This window comes from Diabrotica undecimpunctata, chromosome 3 (assembly GCF_040954645.1).
Source record: "Diabrotica undecimpunctata isolate CICGRU chromosome 3, icDiaUnde3, whole genome shotgun sequence".
Lineage (NCBI taxonomy): Eukaryota > Metazoa > Arthropoda > Insecta > Coleoptera > Chrysomelidae > Diabrotica > Diabrotica undecimpunctata.
In genome coordinates this window covers 151,861,918-151,879,162 of record NC_092805.1, presented here as the reverse complement: position 1 = coordinate 151,879,162, position 17,245 = coordinate 151,861,918, and the positions used below count along the sequence as shown (strand labels likewise).

General features: G+C 30.7%; 1 protein-coding gene across 1 annotated transcript; it reads left to right on the top strand.

Moving 5' to 3' along the window:
• Window positions 1-559: 559 nt before the first annotated feature.
• LOC140436230 (uncharacterized) lies at window positions 560-2,208 on the top strand. The gene is made up of 4 exons (XM_072524926.1): window positions 560-829; window positions 1,217-1,332; window positions 1,400-1,513; window positions 1,615-2,208. The coding sequence occupies exons 2-4, from the start codon at window positions 1,225-1,227 to the stop codon at window positions 1,912-1,914; spliced, it is 522 nt and encodes a 173-aa protein (XP_072381027.1). The 5' UTR covers window positions 560-829; window positions 1,217-1,224; the 3' UTR covers window positions 1,915-2,208.
• The last annotated feature ends 15,037 nt before the right edge of the window (window positions 2,209-17,245 follow it).

Sequence of the window (17,245 nt, the reverse complement as noted above, 5' to 3'; positions counted from 1 at the left end):
TTATAGCGCTTCCACCGTGAGATCTACCGTCTGGGTGTCTTGTAGCTGGGAATCCGCATGTAGTGTTTGTCTGTAAAGTGAGTCTCGGAAATTAAATTGTAAAATATGACTAACCTTATTTATGAACTTTAATATATAAGAAATAATATCACAGCGATACCACTATACAAAAAAGGTTGCGGTGCTATCCTCAAGGGTTTAATTACTGGTTTAGAAGCACCTATCACGATGGATGGATGGATGCCGCATATTTTGAGTCGTGGTTTAAAGAGACATTTATACCAAATTTACCAAATATTGGTCGCAAGAATGTTATTGTAATGGATAATGCATCGTATACTCCATTCGCTTAGCTCGCGCATATTTTGACAGATTCATTGTCGGAAACCTACAACACAACAATTCCTACTTCTCAGTATTAATAGCCCAAGTATCCTACTATTGCAGACTTCTTTCTTTAAAAAAAGAAGAATTATTCTAAACAGTGGAAGTGTATACTAAACCCATCAAATTTTCGGTAGTATATATTTAAAAAATATATCGCACCCTTATTCAAAAAGAGAAATAACTCAAAATTTGCGTTTATTGAGTTTTCATCATAAAGTGAAATAACTATGCAAGGAGAATGTCTAGTTCAACCTTTGGCGCCTTACGATGAAAAATGAAGGAGATAGATGACAGTGTTTCTCTTTTTGACTAACAGGCGGGAACAAGTTGATACCGATAAAGTGATCAAATTTAGTAATGAGTCGGCGTTAGGAGAGGTAAGAGCTGTGCAGTGAGTTAAAAAGGTGAAGTAACACGAAATCATTTGGTGTTATACTATCAGGTAATTATTTAATATACGTTTATTTTTTCCAAAAGTGCATTAATTTAGAGTTGTTTCACTTTATTAGAAAGGTTGACATCGTTTTTCCTGTAACATTGTGACTTATTACAGTTTAGTATAAATTACATCAGAGGATTATAAAAAACATTTTAAGTTAATGCATTTTTTGATTAAAATATTTAACCAGATCATGAGTGATTAAGTATTGCTTCAGTATTATATTATTTAGATATCAGAAAAATAGTAATTTTTTGTGTTACTTCTGTTTAATAATTATTGTCCAATTATTTTATAATTTAAACTTGAAAACTAATTATTGTTAGTAAGTGGGTATTTAATATTTTTTATTACATAAAACATAATTTTAAGCGGTATCTTTATTTTTAGACTTTAAGATGTCTTCGAGAGCACGAAAAATACTCGGCTTAGTTGTTGAAAATACTGTGCTGAATTCTAAAAATATGTCATCGGATTATAATTCAACTGAGAAATCTAATCATGAGGTGAGTATTTAAAATTTTTACATAATATTTAACTGAGCATTGCCTCTAATTCCTCTTTTGATTTTAGTTATTAAGTGAAAATAGTTTCGCTGTTGAGATCCAGAAGAATGTTAACATGGAGGTTAAAATGGTACCGGAACCAGTGGATAGTAACGATAACTCAGTTGAAGTAGCTGTAATAGTAAGTACTTAAAGCTTGTAAACTGAATCACAAATTTACTGTTTAATTAGTATTTTAATACCATAACCATAAATTATAATAATTATGCTGTTTAATTACAGAAATCTCAGTTTGCAAACATACAACCCTTAGTACCTTATGATGATACTGACGGTAGTTTATCTGACAATGAAGATATTGTTACTGGATGCTTAACTACGGAGAAAGGACATCGTCTTATTCAGTCTTCATCAAATAGTTCATCATCGTCAGCTTCATCTTTGGATTCATCCGATAGTTCATCTTCGTGCTCGTCCAATTGTTCTCCATTACCAGCAAAAGTAAACTTACTAACCCATATTAATCAAAACGTGACTGTTGATCAACTGGACAGTGATGGCGTTGTAAGTTATTATTTATGACTGTTGATAGTTATTATAGATAATTTATACTATTAAATTATATTGATCTTTTAGGTAGTAAATCGTCGTCCCAGGGAGTTACAAAAGGTTCAAGATTATTATATTTCTCCTTTATGTACTGATGAAAGTGATGTTGACTTAAGCGATACAGATCCAACATTCATTAACATTGAATCTAAAAGAAAGAGAAACTACTTTTTTGAAAATTTGAGATCTTCCTCCACCAGTTCGGCAGATTCCTATCGTTCTTCTGGTAATTATATTCCAAAAAAGGGACGAAAACGGACTAAAAATCCTTCCCAATGGAAACAGAATAAACTTAAGCGCAGGCGTAATACAGGAAAATCATATGTATCCATGTCGCAAACAAAAAAGACTATTCCAGCCAGGTGTCTTAAAGAACCATGTACAGAAAAATGTAGACTTAAATGCACTACAAATATTAATATAGAGTGTAGGTACGACCTTTTTAAGAAGTTTTGGGATTTAGGTGATTTAAGTAAACAAAGAGCATACATAAGTGCCAGTATGATTGACATTCAGCCTAAATACAAATATAGCAATGCTCAGAGACCCAGACACAACAATAAAGCATTTCATTTCATTGTGAATAATACGACGATTAGAGTTTGTAAAACTTTTTACAAGGCTACATTGGACATCTCCGATAGGATAATATTTACGGTACAGAATAAAATGAACAACAACGATTTTTCGCAAACTGATTTTAGAGGCAGACATGACAGTCATAGAAAAATTAGTCCAGAATTACGAGCTGCAATCATTGAGCACATTCAATCTATCCCTAAAATTGAATCACACTACCTTCGAGCTTCTACAACAAAGGAATATATTGATGGCAGCAAAAATATCAAAGATTTGTTCAATGATTTTAAGCTAAAACAAGAAAATGACAATAGAGACGCAGGTACTTATAGTAAATATTATAAAATATTTACAACGGAATTTAATCTCTCCTTTTTTCAACCAAAAAAGGATCAATGTGATCTATGCACCTCGTATAATAATTCTAATGCTGACCAAAAGAAGAACCTGGAAGAAAAATACCAAACGCATATAAAAGAGAAAAACTATAGTAGGATTTAAAAGTTTAATGATCGCAGAGAAATAAATAAAAATATCAAAGTAGTTGTGTTTGATTTAGAAGCGGTGTTGCAATGCCCAAGAGGTAACTCTTCTTCCTTTTACTATAAGTCTAAGCTTAATTGCTACAACTTAACTTTAACCGAATTAACACCACAGGATTTTAAGGTAGCCTACAAAAATGTACACTGCTATTTTTGGTCGGAGAGTGAGGCTAAACGTGGGGCTATAGAAATCGGATCATGTGTATGGGCTTATCTAAAAGCTATAACTGATGAAGACGATGATGAAAAGGAAGTAATTTTCTATTCGGACAATTGTTGTGGCCAGAATAAAAATAAATATTTAACATCTCTTTATCTTCATGCTGTGCAAACATTGACAATAAAAAGCATAACACATAAATATTTAATAAGAGGACACACGCAGAATGAGGCTGATAGTGTCCATAGCCTAATTGAAAAGGAAATTAAAAAAAATTTAAAATCTGGTCCGATATACACACCAGACCAATATATTGCTTTAATTAAAAATGCCAAAAAGTCTCCACCTTCGATAATTGTTCATGAACTAAATTTTGAATCATTTCACGATTTAAAATTATTGCAAGAAGAATGGGGATATAATTATTCAACTAATACAGAGGGACATAATGTTAATTGGAACGAAATTAAAATTTTGAAAATCGCTAAAGAAAATCCTTTTTCCATTTATTATAAAACATCATACAAAGATGAAAATTACCGGGAAGTAAATGTTAGAAATAAACGGAAGAAAATGAAACTAATTACAGAAATAGAACTTAAAGCAGCCTATTGTGATAAACAAAAAATAAGTGACAATAAGAAAAAAGACTTACAAGAACTAATTTCAAAAGGATTAGTTCCTTCATTTTATGCTGGGTTTTATAATTCTATATTTTAAGTTTTTTTTTTAAATATATTGATTATGACTATTATGAGTATAATCAAACTTAGGTATTAATTGTTTAATAAGAATGTGTTATTTAATTTTGTATATTCCAATGTAAAATGTTTTCTCTAATAATTATAGATAAAACAAAAAAACACGACTTTTTATTTACAACAATCGTATTATATTTGTGAACAAAGATTAATATTTCAGTGGTTTATTTTTTTAGTATAAGCCAATACCGCAATAAGTCTAAATAGTTCACCTACATGATACATGACTTTAATATAAAACTGCATTATTTATAATTGTTTCGACTTTGTCTAAATTATGATATTATATTTTTCATCAAAGAGTAAAATAAATATGAACTTTTTTTATAAAATTAATTTATACGTATTACAGTTTAAAAATATAATAATATGGAACCACAATATAATAATGCATTAGTTACACTACTCACTCCTACTTTTGGAATTACTATAAAACCATTTTTATATTTTTTTTTTTGCAAATTAAGTTGTCTATAAAATATTATCAAACTTTAAATGCGTTTTCCCACCAAATTGAAATTTTGAGTTATTTCTTTTTCTGAATAAAGGTGCGTATTTTAGTTGCTATAATTTAACATAACTATTTATTATATGGTGCAGATAAATAAATATTGATTGTCGGTAATTCGCAAAGTTCTATTTTATTTACTATTTAGTTTGTTTACTATTAATATTGGCTATGAGTACGTGTGCTTGGTTGTATAGTAATTTCCAGCCACTTTTAGTCTGTCAAAAACTAACTAACTTCGCAAAAAAATAATTACTAAATTCACTAGACAGTTGTATAATATACAATAAAGTTGTAATCAAGGAATGGCTAGCGGAAGACATTTTTTTCGAGGAATGCTATTTGAAATCCGAACTATTAGAAGCAGCGCGTGCTTTTAATTATCAATACGGTAAGTATAATCTTTAAGTATTTTTACTCGTAATATAGCCACTTCGTAAAGATCTTTGGACGGTTCTGTGCTTTACCAAATAAGTTGAAGTGTAAGTTGTGTGAGTTTTTAAAGAATGTGTCGATAGATAGTGTGAATATTATACATATTATCACTTGTCAAACCAGTGTCGTTGCGCGCTAGCTCTATTTTACTTCATCTTGATACCTCGCGTTTTAACAGCTGGCAATCCTAATTGGTATTTTTTCTCAGTCAACCTTATATCATCATATTAAGAAAAAAATTACCGCTAATTGGATATAAAAAAGAAGTAAGTTTGACTAACACATGGTATACATGGTTATACCGAAACATCAAAAACTCAAATTTTTATTTTTGGTTGAATTTTAATTTTTTAAAATGCCATCAATTAGATATAGTAACTTACATCGTACAACTTGCAATGTAGCCCAGTCTGGTTATACAAAAATCATCGATTTCACGGCAAAATGTTTCGCAGATATCTGAAGCTTTTAAGACATAGGTGGGAATTACTAGATGACGAATAGATAAAAAGATACTCCTATTTTTACCTTGCGTTTTTTTTAAACAATAATTTATGGTCAGAATTTGATTTTTTATCTATAAGTTTTTTCCCTTATAATTTAAATGCACAATATTTATACCATTTATATATATATCAAGAATATCTTTATTTTCCCGTTTTTTCAATTAAAATTGATAAATAATTTACGGAGATATTTGCAAAAAAGCAGTTTTTTTGCACTAATTTATAAATTTATTTAATTTTTTTTATTAACAAAATAAAATTTTATTAATACATTTCAACATTGAGGAATTACCGTCCTTTAAATTTGTGCGAAATTTCCCCCCGATCGGTCAAATAGTTTAAAAGTTATTCAATTTGTTTATCCCTGGGACTAATTATTTAAACCATTGAACTTGCCCTATGAATGATGGTAGACACATTTAACAAATTTCATAGGATTCTCTAAGACTGATACTATCTCAGAAGTTAAATGAATATTGCGTTTTCATCGAAATTATTTACAAAATAAACGTTTGAAAAAGGGGTATGTTTTTTACTTATAAACAATTGTAATAACTTCTACATTTTTTAAGCTACTGACTTGTACGTACAACCATTAGATAGCTGGTAAAAGAACTCACATTTAACAAAAAAAAAATAAACCTTCTATGAATAATAGGAACGAAGTTAGCGACAATTTGTTTGTTAATTATATCTTCATTGTTTATAAACATTAAGAAGTAAAATTTGCACAAATTTTGAATGAAAATCTAAACTTTATATTGAATTTTATAGCTATAAAATTCATCCAATTTTTTGAAACTTAAAACCTTTCGAAACGAAGTTACTTTCGAAAGATCGACATAGGAAAGTGGAGGGGAAACTGTTTTAGCTCCTCGCTGCAAAATTTAATATTATGGTTACGGATTTATCATTCAAAAGCTTCAACAGTTCTGTAGGAATTTCATTAGGTTTATTTGCTTTTCCATTTTTAGCGTTTCTTATTGCGTATTCTACTTCTTCTTTCAATATGTCTGGCCCAGTTGCATTGATTACCTGAGTTAAGTTGTTTCTATCGTCTTCAAATAATTCATTCAGGTATTCTGTCCATCTTTTTATTTTATTCTCTAGATCTACAATAAGATTTCCATCTTTGTCTTTAAGTTTACCTATTTGGCATTTCTTTATGCTTCCTGTTATCTCTTTTACTTTTTTGTGCATATTGAACCCATCGTACTTTTTCTCATAGGTTTCCATTTCTTCACATTGTTCTTTAATCCACTCCTCTTTGGCTTCTTTTATTCTCTTTTTTATGTGTTAATTTATTCCTTTGTATTTGTCTGGGTAATTCTTCATCTTTATTTTTTGTTCCATCAAGTCTAGTATATCTTGTGTCATCCACCCCTTATTCTTTGTTGCCGTTTTTGTAAGATGTTTCTTTCCTGCTGTTTGTATAGCTGTATTTATGTACTTTAATTTTTGGTTAACGTTGTTTGTATCGTTAATTTGTTGCTGCACTGAACGGAGGTTTTCATTTATTTCTTCTCCTGTTTCTTGTCGTATATTTTTGTTTCTAAGTTTATTTAAATCTAGTGCCTTTCTGTGCGGTCTTCTAATCTTTTTTGGTCTCGCCTCTATCACAGTAACTACCGGGTTAGGATCTGAGCCTATATCAGCTCCTGAGTACGTCTTAGTACATTTAACAGCATTATGATACCTCCTTGCTATCATAATGTAGTCCATTTGATTTCTCACTATTTTTTCTTTGGTATGTTGTGAAAATGTCCATGTATATAACCGTCGAGGAGGTAATTTGAAAAAGGTATTTGTTATTACGAAATCTTCTTCTTCTTCTTAACATGCCATACACCAAAGTACGTAGGCGACTATCTCATTACTAGAATTCTGTTCTTGGCGGCGTGACACAGCTCGCCTGTATTGTGTATTCCTGTCCATTCTTTAATATTTCTTAACCAGGATAATTGTTTGCGGCCGGCTCCTCTCCTACCCTCGATCTTCCCTTGCAGGATTAACTGAGGTATCTCATATTTTGCTCCTCTCAATATGTGCCCAAGGTAACCAATCTTGCGTTTTTTAATTAATTTAAAGAGTTCTCTTTCCACGCCGGCTCTCTTAAGGACGTCATCGTTTCGAACTCTATCCACCCAAGGCATGCGCACCACTCCTCTTAATGACCACATTTCAAATGCTTCAAGTTTGTTGATAGATGTTTTTTTCAAAGTCCACGTTTCCATGCCATAAAGCAAGATGGACCACGAAATCTTCACTTTGGCAAAATTGAATCAATCGTTCTCCTCTGTCATTTCTGTTTCCAAGCTCATATTTTCCTACTTGTTCTCCTACCTTACCTTGACCCACCTTGGCATTAAGATCGCCCATTAATATGTTAATGTATGGAAAGACTGACTTAATAAGTGAAGACAAACAACCTGCAACAAAAAGGTTCAGACCTGACAGTGAAGTTGAATAAATGAACCAAATTTTAACTTTTAAACCAATGTATGTAAAGAAAATAAAAAAAGTAAAGTTCAATAAACATTGCAAAATTTAATAAGGCAAGTGATGAAAAAATCGAATTATCTTATCAAAGCAGTAAGGCAGATTAGACTAATATTGTATATCATATTTGTAAGAAAAATAGAATAAAAATCAATATTGTTAATTATAAAAATACAAACAATTATAATTAATATAAGGAATATAATAATATAATGTGTAAAAAATTACCTGAAATTTAATTTATAAAATATATAAGTATTATTACATCATTGATATAAAATGAAAAAACGTAGGGTGATTTCCCGGGATTTTCCGAGATTTATGGGGGGTGAAAATTATGTCATCATTATTAATACTGCGGCAGAATATTCGAGCAAATTAAAAAAAAAGTAAGTATTTAGGGTGAATTTTAAATGGACTCAATTTTTTCGATTTTTCCCATATTTTCCGGCCAGTGAAAACTATGTAGTTATTCTTATTTCGACGAGCTACCCCAGAATAAAAAAAGAGGCTTGCAGCTGCAAAGGAACCCGAGATAATGTAAATTTTTCCTACGTGTTGCAATTTGAAGTTCCGATGCCGAAAAAAAAACGGAGCTGAAACAGATATCCTCTCCACTTTCCTATGTCGATCTTTCGAAAGTACCGTCGTTTCGAAAAATTAGATAAATTTTATAGCTATAAGTTTCAATATAAAGTTTAGATTTTCATTCAAAATTTGTGCAAATTTTACTTCTTAATGTTTATAAACAATGGAGATATGATTTTTTTAAAAATAGTCACTAACTTCGTTCCTATTGGTCATAGAAGGTTTTTTATTTATTAATGTTTAGCTTTTTTTAATTTAGCTTTTTTACCAGCTATCCAATGGTTGCACGTACAAGTCTGTAGCTTGAAAAATATAGAAGTTATTACAATTGCTTATAAGTAAAAAACATACCCCTTTTTCAAACGTTTATTTTGTAAATAATTTCGATGAAAACTCAATATGCATTTAACTTCTGAGATAGTCTAAGTCTTAAAGAATCCTATGGAATTTGCTGAATGTGTCTAGCATCATGCATAGGGCAAGCTCAATAGTTTAAATAATTAGCCTCAGGGGATAAACAAATTAAATAACTTATAAAATATTTGACTGATCGGTGGGAAATTTCGCACAAATCTAAAAGATGGTAATTCCTTGATGTTTAAATGCATTAATACCATTTTATTTTATTAATAAAAAAATTAATAAAATTTATAAATTAGTACAAAAAAACTGCTTTTTTGCAAATATCTCTGTAAATTATTTATCAATTTTAATTAAAAGAACGGGAAAATAAAGATATTCTTGACATAAAAAAATGACATAAATATTGTTTATTTAAAGTATAAGGGAAAAAATTTATAGACAAAAAATCAAATTGTGACCATAAATTATTGCTTAAAAAAACGCAAGGTAAAACTAGGAGTATCTTTTCATCTATTCATCATCTAGTATCCCCCACCTATGTCTTAAAAGCTTCAGATATCTGCGAAACATTTTTCCACCTTTTTTTTTAACCAGACTGGGCTAATGGTGCAACCCAACAAGTATGCGAGCAAGTCAAACTGACAACCAACGCGAAGCACAAAATGAAGTTAAAAAGAATCGAAATCAGTAACGTGGACATGTGGTTGTGTCCACATTATAAGGCATTGTCAAGGTCAAGTCAAAGTCAAAGTGACGCCATAATATATTATATTGGTATCCGGAAACCGGGCTTCCGACCCAAATTCTATTATTTTTTTAACTCATGCAGCTAAGGCAGGATCAGCTATAATGTCTTAGCAATTTAAGTTGTTTGCAATAATTGAACAACGATCCAAATATTTAAATTATTTTAGTTTTTTATTTCTCTTAGTGTAAGTTTAATCTATATTATGTCGAAAGCAAAAAACAATTAATTATATTAATTAAATGTATCTACTTAATAGTTCTATTAAAATAATTGTTCTATTGAGCATTTGTATTCATATTCTGTACCAAAAGTCAACATGTTTGAGACACAAGATACAAAGAAAGAGAAAAATAAATCTTTACTTCTAAACTTTTTTGTCAAAATTGGTTATTGTTTTGGAATAGTACCAACCAAATATACAGCCGTTTCATTTGTATTTTTGTTTGTTTATGCCTGTATGGTAGTATCAAGTGGAATTTTTTTATGTGAACAAGTACATTTCACTTATAGTGGACAAGCATTCCTACCTATTGTAAATTTTTTAACATATGCAACTAACAATTTTGTTTCTCTATACCAACTAAATTCAAAAAGACACTGTTGGAACGAATTCTTTACTAGTTTATTACGAATAAATGAGCACAACTTTGGAAGTTCTGTAAGAGAAGTCTATGTTAGATTAATAATCTTTGGGATTAAAGCTTTTTTGTTAACTATTACAGTATGTAGCTTTGCAATAGATACATTATCTGTGTTTGGTATTATTTCACACATTCACTGGTGGTATAGTTATTTTCAAATGGTGACTTTGGTGTACATTTCAATAGAAACTTCTACTATTGTAGAGCAAAGTATAAAAACTTTGACTGGATTGTTAAAAGAAATTCCCAAGCAAAGATGTGGTGATGTCAATAAATTTGCAATACGAATTAATGAAATATTTCCCCGATATTTGAACATCAATAAAACCATTCAAGAACAAAACAAGTATATGGGGCCATTCATGCTAATGTTTTTTGTTATTTTATTTACGGAAACCCTGACAGTTTGTAACTATATAATGGAAGCCATAGTATTTACTTCAGACATAAAGAACACGTGGATAATTAACTATGTCCCTTATGTTATAGTTATGTCAGTAAGTACATTAAAATTTTATTTTTTTAACATATATTCAACAATCTGTTAGTTATAAATTGGATTTAGAGAGGTCATTCCAATGACTGGATCCAATAATATTTCCAAGGTATTTAACGCTTTCAGCTTGTGGAATTGCTGTGTTATTTATTTCTATCATCATCATCATCATCATTTTGGCTCTACAATCCTGTGTGGGTCCTAGCCTCCCCAAGAATTTTTTTCCAGTCGTCCCTATCCATCGCCTTCCTCCGCCAAGCACGTATTTCCATATTTCTCATATCTTGATCTATGTTATCTAGTAATCTTGTTCTGGGTCTTCCTCTTCTTCTTTGACCAATAAGTCTATCAAGGAGCATTTTTCTAGCTGGGTCGGTTTGCTCCATCCGCATTACATGTCCTACCCACCTCAGACGTCCTATCTTAATGTGTTTTACGATATCTGGTTCCTGGTATATTCTATAGAGTTCGAAGTTGTATCGTCTTCTCCAGACACCATTTTCATTTACCGCTCCATAGATTCGCCTTAGTATTTTTTTTTCGAAACATCCTAACATGTTTTCATTGCTTTTTGTTAAAGTCCAGGTTTCTGAACCATATGTTAGGACTGGGCGTATTATTGTTTTGTAGAGTTTTACTTTTGTTATTTATTTCTATACTAGGCGATATTTTGCGACATTTTGTAAAGATGATATGGTGTGATATAGATTGATTGATCTTTATGAGCCATTTCTTTGCCCATTTCTCAATGTCTCTAATATGCCTTTGAAGATATTTGGTAGTTGTTGCAGGATTATTATCTGTGGCTAACGTAGGAGTGTCATCTGTGACTGTTGTAGTCGTTATATTTTCGTTTGTTGGTATGTCGTGCAGAACACTAATAATAATTATTATTATTCATAAGGGCAGAGGAACAAGTCCCTATTATGCCTAAAAATAAATAAATAACATTAGTAACCTACTAGTAAATTACAAAAAAATTAAGTAAAAAAAAAACAATATTTTAACTATGACATGAAAGGGTCAAGTCTGTTTTTGAACGCGTTGGTAGACGGTTATTCCAGCACTCAAAAACTCTATTTGGTAGAAAGTTCTGTCTTGATTTTGTAGAAAAGTTCTCTTTTTAAGTTTGAACTGGTGACCTCTGAGGCGTTCATCTTGATTTATGGTAAACATTTCATGAAGATATCCAAAATTGAATTTTAATATTTAAATGTGCTAATTGAGTCTCCACGTTGTCGGCGAACTTCAAAAAAAGTTAGGTTAGCCATACTAAGTTTTTCTGCTTAAGAAGGTCGTCTGGGTGCCAAAGAAATTCTAGTAGAAAATCAGGATACCACGTTGATCTAGCGTATTCAAGAATGGGTCTTATGTAAAGAGTGTAAAGCTCACAGAATGACTGCATTGAAACTCTCGAAAAACACCTCCGAATAAGATATAGTCTAGAGTTTGCACGTTTACAAATACAAATAATATGGCCGGACCAAGTTAGGCTGCTGCTACGATAATACCAAGGTTTTTATACGAGAACACAGAATCTAATAGTTGCCGGTTAACAAAGTACGGCACAAGTGGGTTATTTTTACCAATTCGAAACACTACACATTTTTCCACATTTCAGGGGAAATGGCCACTGGGAACACCAAGTTAAAATAGAGTCCAAGTTCATTTGGAGGGTTAGCTGGTTTGTGATTGTATTGGCATATATTTTTGTGTCATCAGCATAGAGCGATATTTTACTTGAACATAATAAGGAACATCGCTTTATAAACCGTAAAAAGCAGAGGTCCTAGGACAGAGCCATGAGGCACTCCACTTTCCTGTAAGCTGTCTTGTCAGAAAGATTCGCCAACTCTAACTTTGTAATGTCGATCTGTCAGGAAATAGTCTATCCAACGAAGTAAAGTACCGCGAACTCCGAAATGTTTCAGTTTATGTAGAAGTCTGCGCTTGGGTACACGACCAAAGGCTTTAGAGAAATCTATATAAAGAACGTCGACCGGCTGCGAACTGTTAATTAATGACGTCCAGTAGTTAGTCATAATGTAGGAGATTGGTTAGAGTAGATCGACCAGTGACAAATCCATGTTGTTGTTTTTGAATAACATGTTCCTGGAGAAGGAATTGCTGCCAACTACTGTCAGCAAGCTAATCGATAATTATTGAAGACGAGTTTGTTGCCTTTTTAAAAAAAGGGGTGACGAATGCTAATTTCTAACCTAGGAGGTAAGCAATTCTAGATAAAAGAAGTTTTCATAATTAAATTTAATGGTATTGCAAGCGTGTCTGCGCATCTTTTTGACAGTTTTGGTGTTAAACCATCTAAACCAGGTGAAGCAGTTGTGCGAAGTTTAATTAAGTGTTGTTTGACATGATTCACTGTGAATTCAACTTACTACAATCAACAGCAAGTAGATAGTCATCATCCGAAGATTCCTTGTCAGAATAGCATAAAGTCTGGTTAGGTTTTTGAAGTAGAGGAATGGAAACTTTAAATGTCAAGGAGGATAGTATGTATTTGTATATTTTTTTAATGTTACCACTTTCAATAACACTTACTTCAAAATTTTGTCTTAGAGTTTTTAGAAATGTTTGTAAGTTATTTACAAATCTGCGGTGGTTTTGGAAATCACTGAGAAGCCCAATGTATTTTCCGCCATAGCTGTGGTTTGTGATTAATTTGTTTTATTGATGTTCGATTTATCCAGAGTTTAAGGTTGTTTTTATAAATCTTACGAAAGGTGGTATTTGTAGAAATTCTTTGTGGGTCAGATCGAAAAGGAACTAGAAGATTGCCAGCTCCTGAAAAAAAATTGGGGCAGCAAGATTCAGCTCCTTTTTAGATTTTCCGTTAATTCTCATGGGTATAATATGGGATAATTCAATGTATTATGTTAAATAAATATTAAAAATTACACTTAAAAAAATGTTATTATTCTATTTCCATCAAAACCTTTGTCAATATGTGCACTCTAGAAAATATTGTCTTGTCCACAATTACAAGACAGGGTCACATGTTGACTAATTACATCTACTTGGAATTTAATGCATGTGCCCTAAATAATTTAATTACTGTCAAATTTAAACGAACAAAAAGACTTACAAATATGTGAATCTTACATTGAAGAAATTGATACTTTACACAATCTCATTTTGCGGCATAACATTTTTTTTTTAATTTTCCACGTATGCCCCCCTCTTCCCTACTACCTTTTGTAACAAAATCTAATTTCAGTACAAAATATGAGTTTTGTAAGTTAGCGTTGCCGTTCCGGTATAACTGTAAAGGTAATGGAAGTTTACGTGATATAGGTCATAGCTCTTGTCAAAATCCATTACCTATACTAAATTCAGACTTTTTAAAAAATTCTTTGGTAAATCCCCGGAAAAAATTCAGATTTTAAGCATAAAAATCTTTTTGGTAAATCCCCAAAAAAACACACAATTCAGACATATAAATCCCGGGAAAGAATTTATCACCCCAGGTTATACAGGGTGGTCCTAAAGTAATTGTACAAACAGAAACCATAGATTCTGCACTTTAAAATATTACGATTTAAGCCAACTTGCTTTAATAAAATGTTGATATTAAGAAAGATACAGGGTGTTAAAGTGGAATTTAAAATTCTATTTGTCGCTATAACTTTTACGTTTGTAAATATTTTTGGACAAAAATTTATAATAGGACGCTTTTAAGTAGGATAAATTATAATTTTATACATAAATTAATGTTACTGATAGATGGCGCCACATATGCCACAGGTGTGGCATAGATTTGCGCTTAACTTTTTTGCTCTTAAAGTTACCTCTATTTGTGTTAAAAAATATTAAACATACATTATTTTTACAAAGAAAAGGTATACTTGTTAGTAACCTCAAAATTTAACCGTTTTCGAGATAATCGCATTTTATAAGTCAGCTGCCTCATAATTCTTAGTTGTGATATTTGTGCGGTAAAGCACTCAATACCTGTAGATAAGCATAATTCATAGTTTATTCTTATTAAAACAACTCAAAGATGATAATGTAACATTACAAAATTTTTGTTATGGCTGCTAAATGTCTTATTGGAGAAAATATTCTTCATCTTCTTCTTTAGGTGCCGTGTCCGTATTCAGACGCTGGCCGTCATCATGTATACAATTTCCCTTTTCTATCGCTTCTTAAATTTCTATACCTACTGGCGTTGTATTACTTTTTCCCTATTGTAAAATGCTGAAAAACCAAAATATATGGTTTATGTAAGATGGTACACCACCACATTCTAGAGAGAAGGCGTTGAGAACATAGTTAAATATACCTTTTCTGAACGTTGGATTGGACGTGGTAGTCATATTCCTTGGCAATGTGGTGAGATATTGATATAATTATTTAATTTATAAAAAAACCCAAAATAATACTTATTATTCATTACGTAAATTGTTGTTTACCCATTTTTATTATGACAAATGGAAACTAAAGCACAGGTATGAAATAACACACGTGTCTTGTTTCATAATACTTTTGCTACAAATCTTACCTTAAAGACTCAGCATTTTTACAAAAACATCATCGTTGGCCTAATAACCGATATTGTTATAAATATAGTAAACAAACAGGCAATTTAGTTCAGCATAATATTAGTTCGTTAGTTCATAATATTATCATCATTATCATAATAGTCCATTTGTTCAATATGTAATTATAGTTACTCGTAAGCTTATATGAGTGTATATAAGTAACCAATGAATGAGATACATCACAGTTTAATACATTATTTAACCTTTGCGACATAATATACTATAAGATTTGGATATAGATTCGTCCATTATACATTATAGCCACCACGTAGCCCAGAATTTAATCCGCTTGATTTTGGTGTATGGGGCGTATTAAAACAACGTGTCTATAAGAATGCCATAAACATTTGCAACCAAATATGGGAAGAAATAAATACTGCAAACAGTTTCTTTAGAACCAATGATGCTATTTAATATGAGATGATTTTTATGGAATATATTGACAAATGAATTAATGAAAATGGTAGACATATCGAACACTTACTTTAACAAAAAGTTTAGTAATTTAGTTTAACTATTTCTTAATTTGGTTTGTAAACAAAATGTTTTGATTACGACTTTAATTTAACATAAAATATAAAATGTTTGATGTAAAATCCTATTATTCTGTTTTTTGTCATATCCTATTATTAATTATCCTGCTGATATATTTATTTTATTTAATATTTCGTTAACTATTAACTTTAGTTATTGGTTTTTATACCAAAATTTAGATTTATTAATGTTTTTGTCCATTTTTCCTTCGTTGCCTGGGGTAATTGCCTTAACTCAGAAATATGCAGCTGATTTGTAAAATGCGATTATCTCGAAAACTATTGAGTTTAAAAGTTATTAACAGGTATACCTTTTTTTTGTTGAAATAATGTATCTTTAATATTTTGTATCACAAATACAGTTCACTCAAAAGAGCAAAAAAGTTAAGTGGAAATTTATGCCACATATGTGGCATATGTGGCGCCCTCTATCTGCTACATCAAAGTGTGCATCAAATTATAATTTCTCATATTTAAAAGTACCCAGTTGTAAATTTTTATGCATAAATGTTTACAAACATGAAAGTTATAGCCAAAAATAAAATTTTTAATTTGCACTTTAACACCCTGTATCTTTCTTAATATCAACATTTTATTAAAGCAATTTAGCTTAAATCGTAATATTTTAAAGTGTAGAATCTACTGTTTCTTTTTGTACAATTACTTAAGGACCACCCTGTATAAAAAGCCTCGAGAAATGTTTAGCGTCATTTGCGTTTCAGATTTTAAAAGTTTGCTGTACATTTTAGTGAAGAAATTTAATCAATAATTTAGTTATTATATATTTATAAAAATAAAATTACTTAGGATATTATCAGTGCAACAGTCACCGAATGAAGGTGCTCGCTATGTAGGTTTGTAATAAAAACTAAAAAAGAAAACTATTTCATCTAGAAAACACAACAAACTATTTCATCTAGCGTCGATCCCCATTTGAATTTTCTTAACCTCAGAGTGAGAGTGAATCTGGAGTCACTAAATAGTCTTCTTCCGATTCCCCCAAATTAACTAACTATACATATAAATACAGATAGTTGGTTATTAATGAAAACATCATTACAATAATAAATGTAATTCATCAATCGATAAAATTTCTTCAATATTAAAAAAGTTCCATTAAACAAATTATTTTATAACCATCAGGGCATTCATTTTTTAACCACAAAACTACCAACATGTTAAAATTAACTTATTCACGTCCAAAAAAGTATAAATTTTTATTGAATTTTTATGTCAAAATCGGTTGTTGTTTAGGAATAATACCAACGCGATGGAAAAGTTTATCTATATTATTCTTAATTGTGCATATTGTTTTTATAGTAACGATTCTGAGAATTTTAACACAACATATGAAAATCGCTAATCTCAAAACGATGACAATTCTGC

Excerpts from the sequence above, each read along its gene's own strand:
- LOC140436230 (XM_072524926.1), top strand. The coding sequence starts at position 1,225 with ATGTCTTCGAGAGCACGAAAAATACTCGGCTTAGTTGTTGAAAATACT. Across the intron at positions 1,333-1,399 it reads CTGAGAAATCTAATCATGAG|TTATTAAGTGAAAATAGTTT; the intron begins GTGAGTATTTAA and ends TTTTGATTTTAG. Across the intron at positions 1,514-1,614 it reads CAGTTGAAGTAGCTGTAATA|AAATCTCAGTTTGCAAACAT; the intron begins GTAAGTACTTAA and ends GTTTAATTACAG.